Source organism: Anopheles arabiensis, chromosome 2, assembly GCF_016920715.1.
Source record: "Anopheles arabiensis isolate DONGOLA chromosome 2, AaraD3, whole genome shotgun sequence".
NCBI classification, from domain to species: domain Eukaryota; kingdom Metazoa; phylum Arthropoda; class Insecta; order Diptera; family Culicidae; genus Anopheles; species Anopheles arabiensis.
Window position 1 is genome coordinate 109,302,245 of NC_053517.1, and position 15,533 is coordinate 109,317,777.

The window sequence follows — 15,533 nt, forward strand, 5'->3', positions numbered from 1 at the left end:
GAATACCTAGATCCATTAGATTCTCGCTATTCATCAGCGTAGTTATGAATAATGATGATGCAATCGAGTACTCATCATCGGCAAACAATTATATCGGTTCTCGGCCCCGTTGCTATACACTCGGGGCGTCCGGTCACTCGTGCCGATGTAACTCTTGACGCTGTGTTTCAATCCGCTGGTGCTTCGAGAACAAACATCAGAAAGAAATGGTTACCCCGCAAGGAACTCTAGTACTGAAGTCGATGAACCTTAATGATAGTTAACGTAACTGTTCACCAGATGCATCTCGAGAAGATTGGTCATTTGCAACAAACGAAAAATACATTGCTGAATGAATGAAAAGATACTTCAAACTTTTTAGTGAAATATATATTGTCAAGATTTATAATCATAAAAAACGGCGCTGGAGTTCTAACTCAAACATGTAATGTAAAATTAATTACCAGTTTAGCGCTTCTCATTTCTGACGGTCCGATAGTGCAATGGTATGCGCGATGAATCTTGCAAGATCGGTCGTGTGCCGGATTCTTATCAGAGTCGTGATTTCTCATATATAGTACATATACCAACCAATTTTAATTTTGATTAAAATGTATAATAAAAAAAAATGTATAATAAAATCCCTTACAAAACAGAATAGCGGGGAACCGTCTTAGCTCTCCCTTTAGCCTCCAATCACACCACCTGGGGACATTAGACTAAGCCATACGAAGATAAAAGGTTATAAAACGATTATTCTGGATACAAAAGTCCACTTTCTTGTACCTATTCAACGAGGACAATATTCATAGAGTGAAAAATTTACAGATTTTTCCATTATCTCTTACAGAACTTCCTAATGCACTGCATTTCCACCCACCCAGCAAGACCACCCCCTAATAAGCCCGAAAGGAAGCTTCCTTTTGCTGAAAAGTGTGTCAACCGGCAAAGACTATCTACCGCACAACGGTTAATGAGTTTTCTTTGTGCGAAAGCTCGCCCTTCATCATCATCCAGGAAGTAGAACCGTCCAATTAAACTCTCCTCCTTTATGTGCTCGCTTCTCGTTCGTAGGGAAACTATTTTCTTTAGCCAATGTAAGCCAAGGTTTAGCCACGCATGATAAAAGATGCATAAACAGCAAGTTGCACAAGCGACCGTACAGTGAGAACGTGGTAAAACGCAAAGGCAGAAAACAAAAGCGCAAGATGCTGTACACGGCCTCACATCCGGCACGATAGATTGGTTGCCTGGGCGAAGCACAACATAGAACGAACGGAAAAGAAGCCGTGAGATTGACGTAAATCGTAAAGCAACGAACTGCACGGTAGCACCAGTGGTCAGCAAACATCATGCATGACCTGTTTACTACCGTTCTGTCCAAAAGGGACCTGTCCCGGGCGGGAGAGCTGTTTTCGATTGCCGACTACGAGATTGTGAACGATCTGACGGAGGTGGTAAGTGTGTGAACCGTGCAAGTGACCCCAAATGTATGTACACGTTGCAATGGATATCCTTTTTTTTCGCACAACAGTTGCAAGAGATTTCGTCCATCATATCGCATGAAGACTATCTGCACAACAGTAACGACCAGTCGGTCATCGAGATCTGCATCAACCGGGTAACGTCCTGCATCAAGAAGACGCACACGATAGAAAAGCACTGTGCGGGGTTGGTGAATCTGCTCGAAACATGCCTGCGGTACAATCTGCAGCCCTCGGGCAAGGAGGTGGATCCACCCCACGCCAAAATATCGTCCGACATCATTTCCAGCATATTTCTGGTACGAATCCAGTGACTGATGCTGATGCTGATAGGCACATCTAATGACCTCGTTTCCTCCGCCTCTTTGCAGAACTACAACAAGCAGGTTGTGATGGAGGTGACACTGCCAGTGGCGGTCAAGTTTCTCAACCAGGGTAACCTCGAGCTGTCGCGCAACCTGGCCAGCTACCTGTCGTCGGCCGCGATCGAATACTCGTACCTGCTTTCCCCACACGTGCACTTCATCCTGGAGTCGCTGCTTGGCGGCAACTATGGGCTCTGCCACGTACTGTCCCAGATCTACGAAGCGACCCCAGACCCGATCAACGAGGCCGGGCCCAAGTTCGTCGAGATTGTGCCGCGCTGCGAGCTGCAGGAGCAGCTGGTCATACTACAGCTGCTCGTCACGATCGCCAAGCTGAAACCGTCCTGCCTGACCGAAAGCATTCCCGCGCTGCTGGAGCTCGCCACCACGCGGCCACAGCTGTCCGCGGCCGCCCTGCTCGTGCTGCTCAAGCTGGCCGAAGCGAAACCGATCAAGCTGGCCGAATACACGGAAGCGTTCAAGCTGATCGCACACACCGTGCCGCAGACGGTCGGGTTTGCCGCCCAAATACTGTCCGCCATCGGGCGCTGCGGCAAGGACCGGGCGCAGGTTGCGCTCGACTTTGTGCTGGAGCATCTGCCCCGGGCCGATCGGCCGCTGCAAACGATCCTGCTGAACGAGGCGACCAAACTGTGCACCAAGTATCCGGTGCTGTTCACCGACAAGGTGACCTCGGTCGTGCGCCAACGCCAGCTCACCAACAGCAGTCAGATCAAGCAGACTGCGTCCGGTGGTGTGACGATTGTGAACCTCAATTCGTCCGCCACACCACTACTTCCGCCATCCACGTCCGGCGCGACTGGGACCAACGCGAGCTCTGCGTATTCTGCTGGCGTCCAGGGTAGCGTGGCGAATGGAGCTCCCACGTCCACTGTGGGTTTGCAGCAGAGCGGTACGGGTCTTAGCAGCTCCACAAACTACACAACTTCCCAGCAGGGGCAGCAACAGCACGTGCTCGAACATGGACGCGCTATCGTATCGAAAACCCCGAACGTGGCTATCCTAAGCAATGGTCACACGAGTGGCAGCAGTGCCCTGATGTCGACAACGGTGATCAACACCTCCAACGGTACGACGCTCAGTTCCACCATCCATCCGGCGCTGCTGACCAACTTTATGAACGCGGCCAACGGCGTCCCAAGCAGTGCACCGAGTGGTACGAGCACGGTGGTCAACGGTGGCACTACCGTCGTCTCGCCAACACCACATCACACCGGGTAAGCAGCAATGCGCAATGAGAAGACTTCCGAAACACAATGTTACAACCCTGTACTCTCTCTCTCTCTCTCTCTTGAAGGTACACCCGGAACCGTCCGAAACTTGGAGACTCGCGCAGCACCGGCCGGTTGCATTCGGGCGGTGGCGGTGGTAACAAGAGCACGACACGGCTGAACAATGCCGGCGGATCGATGGGAGGACTGCACAAGTCGCGCCTCGGTTCGTCGCAGCTGATCAATCAATTCAACGGCGACATCGGAGCCGGTGTGTCGATCGATCCGGAAAAACTGACGCCCGGCGTCACACCGAACGGGGGTCCCTCGATGGTGGACGGCGGTTCCACCTCGCACAACATCATCATGCACAGCAGCAACAATCACCACCACAACCACCAACACCACCACAACCACCACCACCACAACAGCCATCATTCGAGCGGAAATGTCGCAATCAAGGGAATGATGGCCAGCAGTGGCAGTGGGGGCGCCCTGCTGGGCAACTCGATCCCGCCGCCCCTCTCCCAGCACGTGACGATAACGGGCGAGAACAAGTGGGGCATACCGCAGACCAAGATCACGTCGTGCGGTGTCACCGTGACGACCTCGCCGACCCGTGCACCCCGGCCATACTCACACGGTCCCGGCAACACGCTGATGGGTTCGACCGGGGCACTCGGCGGCAAGAGTTCGCTTGGCGGGCTGAACCAATCGACCGGCTCCATCGGCATCCAAGTGCACCATGCATCGCCCGCCTCGCCGACAATGTTCAACAATCATTCGCAGCAAACGTCGCCGCAGCTGACCACAACGCTTTCGCTACACTCGAGCGATGATCCAAGCAACCAGGTACGTACGACGACGACGCGTAAGAAAGAGAGAAATTTTGAAGTTTGGGAAAATTAGTTCCTTTGGCACGTGTAGTGGGGTCCGAAAAATGATTTCGGGAGCATATCCTAGGTTTTTTTAAACTGCTTAAGTCTTAAGTCTCAGATATATCTGCAATCTATGGCATACATCAAGAGAAACTGATCCTGTATCCTTACTGGTTCTGAAATTGACCCTAACACATATCCCTCGCCAAACGAATCCTAAACTCATACAACGCTCCAGGAAGCCAAGGTTATATCAGTCCTAGAAATAATCCTGAATCCACACCTCTCCTGGACTTGATTCCAAGCCCATATTGTTTCTGGAACTGATGCTGAACTCATACAGCTCCTGAGACCGATCCCGAGGTTATGTCAGTTCTAGAACTAATCCTGAATCCATATCCATACTGGAACAGCTCCTTAGCCCATACAGATCAGGAAATTGATCTTGAATTTATATCATTCCTGGAACTGATTGCCAATACTAGTCATAGAACTGATACACAATCCAAAACGATCCTGGAAGAGATCTCCAAACCCATACTGGTCTAAGAACTGTCTACATATCTTTAACAACCTTGAAAATGGTTCAGAATCCAAACCGGTCCTGTAATTATTATATGTAATTATTAATGAACCCTTACCGGATCTGTACCTAATCCTGACTTCATACTGATCCTACCACGAATCTTGAACCTACACCACCCTGGAACATAAATAGAACCCATCCTGGATCCTGGAAATGTTACCAAATCCATGGTAAGGGACATGAAACTGCCCGAGAACCTTTACCGCTCCTTGAACTGCACTTTAACCTCCTATTGATCCAGGAATCCTACCTTTCTCATTGCTGGACTTGATACCTGCACTGGAACTCATCCTCAATAATTGTCCAGGAAAATATATTCTGAAACTTACTCCTACTATTCCTTGAACTTGGACCCTTTTTATTCCAATTTAGCTTTTTTCTGACCCTGGAAAGGTCTCCTATCCCAGTCCAGAAACCAATACACCGAATGTGTACGAATGTAGTCTGATCGAAGTAGCCAGTAAGTAATGAAGCTATTGCGCGTTACCCCTTACTAGAATGTGTGCACAGAGACGAGATGGAGAAGAATTAGAAGAAGAGAAGATAAACTAAATGTTGTGTCACTTCTTCCCTCCCCTTTCAGGTGATTGTGTCCGGCCCGGCAACGGTAACGACGCGACCGCGCGGCACCAACGACAACCGAAGCGTAACGATCCTGAACGCATCCTCCGGCGCCACCACCACGCGCATGAGCGTGTTCGAGCCGTACCCGATGCGGGACACAATTCAGCACTTTTGCGAGAAGCATCTGGACAAGATCAAGGCGTACACGGAATCGGTGGCGGAGCGCATACCACCCCCGGCCAAATGCATCATCGAGGAGCGGCGGGCGAAGAAGATGGCCAAGCTGCACTTTGCCTGCCAGGTGCGCGGCCCGCACTGTCTCTACTCGCGCACCATGTTCACGATGCGGACGCGCAATCCGCGCACCTGGATCCATCTGATGTTTCTCGATCTGCAGGCGCGGGCGGGCAAGAACGCGCTCAGCAGCTGGGATCCGAGCGTGAGCCGGCTCAAGCACTGCTGGGACACGCTCAAGTGTGAAAACCGCACGTTCATCACGCTAGTCACGAGCGCGTTCCCGAACGGGAAGGAGCAGGAGGCGCTGGTCAACGAGCTGCGCCACGCCGGGTTCTTCGACGTGTTCGAGATGGGCCCGGTAGCGGTCGGGCCGGGCCAGGGTGGTGGTGGTGCGGGAGGTGAATCGGCAGGTCCGGCGGCTGGTGGGCCAACGGGAGGCAGTGGAGCGCAGCAATCCGGTGGCGTTTCTTCCCCAACCAGTGGCAATAGCGGTAGTGGTGGTGGTGGTGGCGGTGGTGATGCCGGTACCGCCTCGAACGGGGGCAGCTCGGAAGATCTGGAGGTGCTCCAGTGGGGTTGCTTCCTGTGCCACCATCCGGAGAAGGCGATCGGGTTTCTGCACGGCAACAATCAGCCGGTGATCGAGGGCCAGCTCAAGGAGAAGAAGGGCAAGTGGCGACTGTTCCGGCGATGGCGCACGCGCTACTTCACCCTGTCCGGTGCGCACCTCTCGTGCAAGGGTTCGGTCAGTGAGGTAGGTAGCGATGGTGAAAAGAACCTGCAGGACCTGGTAGACCTGGTGTAATGTATGCTCTTTTCTCCCCTTCTTTTCCCAGGCCGGCGGCGAAAGCATCGACGTGAATCAGATCCGGTCGGTGAAGGTGTCGCGCGGCGCCCGCAACATACCGAAGGCGTTCGAAATCTTCACCGGCGATCAGACGCTCATCCTCAAGCCGAAGGATGGCAACAAGGCGGAAGAGTGGGTGCAGTGTTTGAGCATCGTGCTGGCACACTCACAGGTAAGATGGCATGCATGTGTGCATTGATTTTAAAGAATTCATTTCACTTACCGCGATCGATGGCGACGTCAACAGACATTAGCATTTCTTTCGATTTTTTTGGGAAATTTTTAACAAATTTACAACATACACACATACACACACACACACAAAATGTGTTGTTTTAAACAATATAATTATAACACTATTTGATAATCGAATAATGCAGATGGATGAAAACAATTGTCCATTCTCACAAAGTGCTCCATCACACATCACCACTTTTTATTTCTTGCGGCACTCGAAGAGCCTTCAATGTCTACTGTGGTTCAACAATTCCTGATTTCGTAGAATTTCACACAAAGCCAAGAGACAGCCGGGCACAGATGTTCGGTCGGTCGCCTGGGCTTCATGGAAAATTTTGCCTACCTACACACGCACACAAAGAGCGCGCGCGACGAGCTTGTTATCGAAGCAGGCGGTGTTTGTTCCGAAAAAAAACCGGTACACAACGCTTCACGGCTTTGAATCTCTAACCTAACTTTGGACGAATCATGCCGTTTCGGTAAAGAGGAGAGAAAAAACACATCACACCAGACACAGAACGTACATTGTACTCAAGGATAAGTGTTTATTTTTAGTAGTAATGTAATATAAAGTTCCCTTATAAATGTAAACACCCGCAACGTGCGTGCTCTCTCTAGCCCCCTTAGAACACCTTCTTCAGCTCGACCTCAAACACGAGCGTACTGCAGGGCGGGATGACCGGCGGGCTGCCCTTCGTACCGTACGCCAGCTTGTGCGGGATGACCAGTCGCCGCTTGCCGCCCACCTTCATGCCGGCGACGCCCAAATCCCAGCCCTTGATCACTTCGCCGCGACCGAGTGCGAACTTCAGGCCCGGGCCCTTGTTGGTGCTGTCGAACACCTTGTTGTTGGACTTCAGGCGACCCTCGTAGTACACGGCAATCTTCTTGCCCGGCTTCGCCTCCGGCCCATTGCCAACCTTCAGGTCCTCCACCATTAGCCCGTCCTGGAGGGTACGCATGCCACCCTTCTGCTGCTGCTGTTCCTGCTTTTTGGGCGCTTCCTTCGCGGCCTTGGCGTTGCCGTTCACGGCGGCCTTGCCGTCATTGGCCAGCTTGGCCTGCTTGGCTTTCGGCTGCTTCACATCTTCGTCTTCCTCGTCCTCCTCATCGTCGTCCTCATCGTCATCCTCCTCATCATCATCTTCCTCCTCATCCTCGACGTCTTCGTCGTCGTCGCTGTCATCATCATCCTCCTCGTCGTCGTCGTCGTCATCGTCATCCTCCGCACCATTGACGATGGCGCTATCGTCGTGCATGGATTCGGAGAAGGTAGTGTCATCCTCATCGCTACCCTCCGACACCTCTCCGGCAGCAAACTTCTTCGCCACCTTGGCCTTGGCCACCTCCTTGGCAGTGCGGGCCTTGCTGTTGCCGTTTGCAGCCGGGACTTCCTCCTCCTCCTCGTCTTCCAGCTCCTCGTCGTCCTCCTCCTCATCGCCCATGTCTTCCATGTCCATCTCGTCGGGCAGCACGTTGCCGGTCAGGTGCACCACTCCCGTGCCCTTCGTGGCAAAGCTGATCTCGTCGCCGGTGGCAAACTCCTGGTTCAGCTGAACCTGTGGGATCGCTTTGTTCAGCGTGCACAGCAGGTAGGTGATGTTCTCGGAGGTGAGCATCACCTGCACGTCCCCGCTACTGTCCGACATGTCCAGCGCGGCATGGGTCAGATGGAAGTCCTGCTCCACCACCTTCGAGTACTTCTTGCCCGGCTTCAAGATCAGTCCTGGGAAGGGAATGGGAGAGAGAGAGGGAGGAAAACAAAAGAAAAGCGTTGTAGCAACAAAAACCATTTCCAACAATCATCTTTTCATCGCACGCCATGCCATGTGCTTTCGGTGTGTTGGTGATGTCGACAGCGTGCGACGCGCGTCGTGCCTCATGGTTCCGGATTTCGACAGAAACACGCACCACGCACGACATCACGACACACACACACACACGCACACACACACATGCCGGCACTTTTGTTCCCGTTTGTCACCGAGGGGCGAGAGTGCGTCATAAAGAAAAACCTCAACACCTTTCGCTAATTCCTACTTACCCCAGAACATTTTGGATGTGTGGTTGATAGCACTGTAGTTAACACAAGAAACAATTAAACCTAAAAGACACTTTTCGCACGAAATAAAGATGTAGGCAGAGAGGCACAAAGACACAGTACGATGGCACAGGGCTGGAAGCTGAAGCCGAAAAACGTGCTTCTTCGCGTTCTGGTCAAGGAATGTGGGACCGTGCGTTTGACAGCTGCAATTCAGGCGGGCTAGTACCGAACCCGGATGTGGTGTAAACGCCCCGAATAAACCGAACGAGCTCGGAAACCGGTACAACCGGTAATCGGTACAAACGGTTATTCGAACTGGGGATTTTTGTGTTTGAAATTTGAAACATCCGTTAGGAAGATGAATTGGGAAGCAAAAATACTTGAATAACGATTCATTTTTCTTTCCAATTTCAGGCACGAGACAGCCCAACGACTCGCACAAACAGTCTTCCCGCGCGTAGTATTGGTAACAGTAGGACGGTTTTCTAGAGTCTTCCCCCCACACACACACACACACACCCCACGAGTGTTCGCGGCCACTACGGATTGAATTTCAACGAGTTTAGCAGCAGTAGCATTGCCAAAACGAAAAGACAGAACAGTACTTAAAAAGATCCAACACCATTACCATGCACACAAACACACACAGGGTACTGAAACAATAATTTAACACTATGTTAACTCGTCAATCGATTTATACAAGGCGATATATTGTGCTGTAGGAGTCGTGTTTTTTTTTAAACTATTCCTAAGGAAGCTTGGAGGAGTGCAAAAGACTTGAACAAACGCGAACTTCAGTGCATTTCACGCTAGCAGAATCAGTGGATAGGTGAAGCAACATGGACAGATTTCAACCCCAGGGCGCAAACCTCCGCGCAACCAACGCGGACAACGGGGATAAAACAATCAAAAACCTAATGGCTGTCAATCAATTGTAGTACGATATAGTGTATCTTAAATAATTTCAGTTTGCGTTGAAGAGCTTGCTAATGAAGTGAGATTATTGTACTTAAAATACAGTTTGAATGAATGAGCAGAAACAAACAAACACACGTCCGTGTGAAGAAATGAAACGTTTTAGTGAGAAACAATATGTGACCGATCCGACCATGGTAGGGTTCAGAATTAGTTTGTAAGTTTTTCATGTTTTGCTCTGTAAGGTCTAACATTAACGACAGCACAGCATTCACGGCCCACGAGACAAGGACCAACGTGGTGTTCAGACGCCTCCATTCAAGATGAGAGATTCTTCCCCTGCTTTTACATTCTACAAACGTGTGACGTTGCCCTTGTTTTTTTTTCGATGTTTTATACTACTGTAATAACCAGCAAAACACAATTTTATATTATCGAAAGGTATAGATTTAAGATCTTTACAGTTTAATAAATATACCTATACAAATCTTAAAAATCGACAAAATATCCTGAGAATTACTATTTTAAGCTTTGAGCGTTTGTGAGTTGTTTGTGATGACAAATTAGGGAAATGTTTTTAAAAAAATTCTCAAATTTTCATCCACCCTTAAATACGAACGAGCAGAAACAACAGGTGGGGGTGTTTGGGTGTTAAATTTAATTTTCTTTCATGGTTCTTTATTTGCGAAATGTTTCGTGTCTAACCTCAAAAAATTAGCACATAAAACCGGATGTATGGAAAGGTAAATTAATTAATTAATCGTGATCGTTACAATGCACAAAACCAAAACATGTTTTGCTCAGTTAAACTAAACTAAAAAAAACATTCCTTAAACGGTTTTAACGCGCCATTCTTTTTTTGCGTTAGAATTATTAAAACACGGGCCCAACCGCATTGAAATCGCTGCTAATTGAGAGTACCGGTAAAAGTACACACTAATACTAAAAAAGTTGACTATTTTCGAAGCACATTTCGTTTTAGATTTGTTAAGTAAGTTCTCCTTTACCTGACGCAAAACAAAACAAAAAACACCTTAAAAGCAAGCCAAAACCAAACACACTAACATTATGTTTGGCGGTCTGTCTTACTAAAAAGATTGGCTGGCTTTTGTATTGTTGTACAGCACAATCACACACACTCACACATACACGCACACGTACAGAAAATAAAACAATTCCACGGTCTCTCGGTCAAGGATCGGGAGACTGTTTCAATCCCTTCCCTACCCCTTCCTGACGGTGCTTCTTCTTCTTCGTCTTCTTCTTGACCTATATTAGTATAACCATGTGTCCTTTTTGTTTAAGTGTTTTGAGAGTGAGGCTAAACTCAACTCAACTCGCATCGTGTATCGTTCGACTAAATCGTATTAAGTTTACCTCGCATTAAGAAGAACCACGTGTCTAGTAACATATAGCAGTAGAAATAGTAGAAGTAGTAGTAGTAGTAGTTGTTGTAATAATAGTTGTATGTTGAAGTTGTTACAAAAAATGGCACTTACGATATTATCTTCGAAAAACACACGTGCAACTCGCTTTTTTCAAGGCTGCTTTCGGCTCTCTTAATTTTGTTGTTTTGGCAATCGTTGGCATATTTAGTAGTTTAAATTTGTTTTGCGTTCGGCACAAAATGGGAAAGGCGCATCTATATACTGGCTGTTGAAATTGCACGAATGTGTAGCAAAGAAACGCACACAAACGTGTGTATTTTCACTCATCCGGCATATTCGACAGTCCCCAGTGGAAGGCAAATCGTGAGTACAATCGAGGCACATTAGTGAGTTTTGCACACACACGCGTTCAAAATTTGTTTGCTAATAAACACCTATATTCCATCTCTCTATTTGTCCCTAAATCTGACTGCATACTAACTGTGTCAAAAACGTGCGCGTTAGTGTGTTACATATTAATCTAATATACTTGCATTTTTCCGAATATATTAACCTCTCTGTTATGAACTAATTTTGTTTGTGTTTGCTTCTCGATTCTGCAAAGCTTTTCTGCTTGTTTCACACGCAACTGCTACTACAAAATAATATTAAACACACGTGGCACTTAGTGGCGTTAATGAATAGTTGTATCGGGGAGGAAATATTACACAATGTTTTTTTTTGTTTGTTTCTTACACAAAACAAGCGCACACGCACACACGCAACACGCACAGCACGCGTTTGCGTGGTGAGTGTTTGCGTCGTCTATGCCTACTTATACACGTACTACACACTAGTAAAAAAAAAACAGTTAAAAGTCAACAACAAAGTCAGCGTGTCCCGCGTGGCACACTTCGATGTTAGAGGCACGATATCTTGATGAAAATAAGTAAGAATACTAAGCTATTCGCATTGAAGTGGTACTACTCGAATTATTCCTGGACGAACACACCCATGCGACGGCACGGCTACTTCCATTCTGTCACGGCTCCGCCCGCGCTACCGGACTTCAGCGTCGTCGAGGAGGAGGTGGTGGAGGACATGTGGACCTTTTTGGTGTGGATAAACTGCTGGTGCTGCTGGTACTGCTCCTCCGTCGTCATCAGCTTGCTGCCGCCGCCCTGCACCGACCTTAGCGTGGTGGTGGCTGCATCGTGTGCGCCACTGTCAAAGAGACTAACGTTACCATTTTTAATCGTCGGTACGGAAGGCACGGATGTGTGGTTGTTGTTGTTGTTGGTGCTGGAGGTAGTGGAAGTAGTGGTGGTGCGAAGGAAGTGTTGTTGTTGCTGCTGCTGGTGCTGCTGCTGATGGAACTGTTGCTGTTGCGGTGAGCTAGTCAAGGCGTTAGTGACGTTTGCGGCGGGACTACTACTGGCGGCAAAGCTGCTAGTGCTACTGACAGGTTTGGCCGGCGAAGTGGTCGCACTATTGTTAAAGTAACCTTGGCTTAGTGACTGTGATTGCTGCTGATAGCGTTGCTGTTGTTGTTGCTGCTGTTGCTGCTGCTGTTGCTGCTGTTGCATGTCGTGATTGTCTAGGTTAAGTTTAGCAAACTTCTGCTCCACAGTGGTTAGCGGGTTTGGGCTTTGGGGATTAGTGTTATTGGCATTCTGGAAGACACGGGTTTCGTATCTGCGCGCGCACGCGATGCGTGGAAGAGAAGAGAGAAACAGAGAGAGAGAGAGAAAGAGAAAAACATTGGTTTGTTTTAGTGGTTAGGGTTGCGATTATCGTCGATGTCGATTGGGGTGTTTCGTACTCTAAATACTACGCCCTATTCCGACCTCATTCCTTGGTTAAGATATGATGCGTAAAGAATGATTTAATGATTCCCAAACTACTCCCTTCACCTTCGAAATTTGAATGAGCTTTCCATGCTTTAGTCGATGCACAATAGGATTAAAGGAATGGGTGTGTGTCTGTACACGGGGACTTTAGACTACAGATGTACAAAATGCCCCTTCACTCGTAGGGTGTTCTGTGCATGCTCATTCAGCGATGGTACAACAGTCATAATGAAAGGAGCATTATTATTCCAAGCCGATTCATGCCGCTACCTCTTCCCAAGCAGCCTCTACCGATCACCACAAAACCTTTACCCTTACCTGGTTGTGAATCCTTCATATGTTTGTGGCGCGGGCGAGCTTCCGGCAACACCTCCATTCGTATGCGTCGGCGACGATCGGAACGTACTGAGCGGCTGCACCTTGTTCTGCAGGTCCTGTACGGCCGCGTCGAACTGCGTGCGGTTGAATTTGGATGCGCTCAGGTTCGTATTCTCCACCCGCGTCGTATCGTACGTCCGGTTAAGCATCGACGGTGACACCAACGCGGACGGCGACTTGAGCGCATCCGACTGGTACGGTTTCGGGACGGCATTGGCAGTGAGCAGTTGATTGCCCGAGCCAGGCCGCTGGAAGCTGGGACTGGCGGGTGAGTGCTGCCCTAGCCGTGGCATCGTACTAGCGCCCTGCGCCGGCGAAGCGCCCATCGAGCCCGGCGAATAGGTGCCCGGTTTGGGCAGGGTTTGGGGCGGTTTCGGGGACGTCGGTTGGCTGTATCCCGCGAACGGAGGTGGCGCCACACCGCCCTCGTCACTCTCGTCCGTGGTAAAGCCACCACCCAGCTTCTGCCGGTACTTTGCGTGCCGGATAGCGATCAGCTTGTTCTTTGCCTCCTCCAGCTGCCGTTCGCGCATCAAAATTTCCGACCGTGCATTGATCTCCTGTGCCATACCGTCCACCATGTTGCGGTTCAGGCGCAGCGTGTGTTCCTCCTCGCCCTCGATTGCCTGCTGGGCGGCTTGCACCAGCTTGTCCGTCGACTTGATGACAGCATTGCCGGCCGCTTGCAGCCGCCGCCCCGTTTCGGAGTTGGGGTCCGATTTGACCTTGCACGCGATCAGCAGCTGGGCCGTAGAGCTGGCCACCTGTTTCGCGGAGGAAATGAGCATCTCCTCGGTCCCGACACCCTGCACCAGGTTCTGGGCCGCTTCGACGAGGCTGTGGGTGGCGGCCGCTACGAGCCGGGCCGCTGAAATCAGCCCCTCCGACCACTGACCATCGTCCGAGGAGGTGAGGGGCCGTTTGGCCACCTTGCCTTGATCGATCAGTTCGCGCTGGGCAGCGTTGGCCGCACGCACGAGCGAAGAGGATGCCGCCATGATGCTCTTGGCCGCTTCCAGAATCATTTCGTCGAAGTTTAGATTCTCATCCGCTTCCTACAAATATACAGTTGAACAGAAATGTTAAAACGTTGATTTTATGGTAGCGTGAGGATTAAGAACATTTTTTTTGTATTTCACTTAACAATATTTTCGATAGTTTAATCAACAGTGTAACCAAAATGTGTAACACAAAAAAAGAGAAAAACATAAGAAAAACCAACAATACTTTAACAATCAAAAGTATCATTGAGAACCGAAAAACGGAACTAAAAATTGCAACAAAACTAATAAGGCAAACATAAAAAGAACCAAAAAAAGAAAGGAAACTAAACCACTCAACACGAAACAAACGAAAATGGTAAATTTCTATCTACTTTACTTCAATTTAATGCCATCAAGATAAGCCACTTTATCGTCACCGATTGTTCACACATTAATATACACTTGATTTCGTTTTTGTTTTGTTTTTTTTTTTTTTTGTTTTCAAAATTGCAATTGTTTGCCCAGAGCAGTTGAGAGTGTTTTGTTGCGTGCGTTTCCGCTTTCCGATGACCAACGACAGTCACGGTAATAATATGTTTGATTCCTGGGTGATAATTGAAATCTTAACAACCAAGAATATCAAACATATCTCACCGAAACTGTCCCACCAAACACCAAACGCCCCCGGGGTTAGAAGAAGGTACAGAAGAACGGATTAGAACAGCCTCCAAGGCAGAGGGAATAGGAGATATACAGAGTGTAAAAGTGAGGTTAAATTATAACCCCCAACGCTTACCTTCACTTCCTGTCGACGGGGGCGCAGGTTGGCCAGCTTCTTCGCGGCAGCCTCTATCGATGCGGCCGCACCGAGCAGCTCGTTCTCGGCAATCACCGTCGGATCGTCGGGATCGACCCAATCGGAACCCTTCAGCAGCTGCGCCATGCCGACCAGATCCGTCACACACATCGCGACGCGCCGGGACAGCTGCATCCGCTCGTCAGCCGTGCAGTGGCTTAGTATACCCTCGAGCAGATCGCGGTACGCAATCGCGACAGCCGAACCGGCGTCCAGCGTACGCTGCCGCAGGTCTTGCGTTTCCGCGCACGACCACGCAACGGACTTGCACACGCTCAGCATGTCGGAGATGGTCTTGCGGCCCAGGTTAGCGGCCGCTGCAATGTCGGCCTGCAGGTTGGAGGCGCCGGCCGCGACGGCCTTGGCCGTGGCCGCCGTCACATGCTTGGTGACGCTGATCAGATCCTCCGGGCGGGACAGTTGCTGCATGCTCGAGCGCATCATCTCCGGCGCGAACTGCATCGATCGGAGCTCCTGCGAGATGGCGTCCACCGTGGCTTCCATGGCGCGCGTGCCGCGCGTGTGTTCGTCCTCGACGGCCTTCACCGTCTTAAGCAGCGAGGTGACATTCATCACCATAACCTGTGGTTGAGTGTTGTTGTTTTGTCGATGGTGTAAGAAACAAGAAAGCAAACCAATTAGTAAGTAAAGAGATCGATGCTGTGTGGATGCACAGAAACTGGGGCAGGTGATATGGGTTAGGTAGGAAGCAAACACGCCAAAAACGTTAA

General features: G+C 49.7%; 3 protein-coding genes across 22 annotated transcripts in view; 1 reads left to right on the forward strand and 2 right to left on the reverse strand.

Annotated features, from left to right (window-relative positions):
- Positions 1-9,864, forward strand: part of LOC120900725 (protein melted) — a 32,845-nt gene extending 22,981 nt beyond the window's left edge. For 2 of the 5 annotated variants that reach the window (XM_040308138.1, XM_040308148.1), the window contains exons 2-8: positions 1,054-1,436; positions 1,514-1,762; positions 1,835-3,066; positions 3,147-3,912; positions 5,108-6,079; positions 6,162-6,344; positions 6,675-7,000. In XM_040308138.1, coding sequence (XP_040164072.1) covers positions 1,332-1,436; positions 1,514-1,762; positions 1,835-3,066; positions 3,147-3,912; positions 5,108-6,079; positions 6,162-6,344; positions 6,675-6,851 — 3,684 coding nt within the window. In that variant the 5' untranslated portion in view covers positions 1,054-1,331 and the 3' untranslated portion in view covers positions 6,852-7,000. Of the gene's footprint in view, positions 1-829; positions 1,437-1,513; positions 1,763-1,834; positions 3,067-3,146; positions 3,913-5,107; positions 6,080-6,161; positions 6,345-6,630; positions 7,001-8,867 lie in introns of those variants that run through there. The other 3 variants (XM_040308156.1, XM_040308129.1, XM_040308165.1) reach the window with 3 other exon arrangements.
- LOC120900749 (46 kDa FK506-binding nuclear protein) lies at positions 6,931-8,657 on the reverse strand. The gene is made up of 2 exons (XM_040308177.1): positions 8,454-8,657; positions 6,931-8,135 (listed from the first exon to the last, which is right to left on the reverse strand). The coding sequence occupies exons 1-2, from the start codon at positions 8,461-8,463 to the stop codon at positions 7,033-7,035; spliced, it is 1,113 nt and encodes a 370-aa protein (XP_040164111.1). The 5' UTR covers positions 8,464-8,657; the 3' UTR covers positions 6,931-7,032.
- A 147-nt stretch (positions 9,865-10,011) lies between the features above and the next one.
- LOC120900652 (talin-2) overlaps positions 10,012-15,533 on the reverse strand; it is a 64,231-nt gene continuing 58,709 nt past the window's right edge. For 14 of the 16 annotated variants that reach the window (XM_040307988.1, XM_040308025.1, XM_040307974.1 and 11 more), the window contains 3 exons: positions 14,743-15,384; positions 12,904-14,018; positions 10,012-12,430 (listed from right to left, as the gene is read on the reverse strand). In XM_040307988.1, the coding sequence (XP_040163922.1) occupies positions 11,764-12,430; positions 12,904-14,018; positions 14,743-15,384 (2,424 nt within the window). In that variant the 3' untranslated portion in view covers positions 10,012-11,763. Of the gene's footprint in view, positions 12,431-12,903; positions 14,019-14,742; positions 15,385-15,533 lie in introns of those variants that run through there. The other 2 variants (XM_040308078.1, XM_040308105.1) reach the window with 2 other exon arrangements.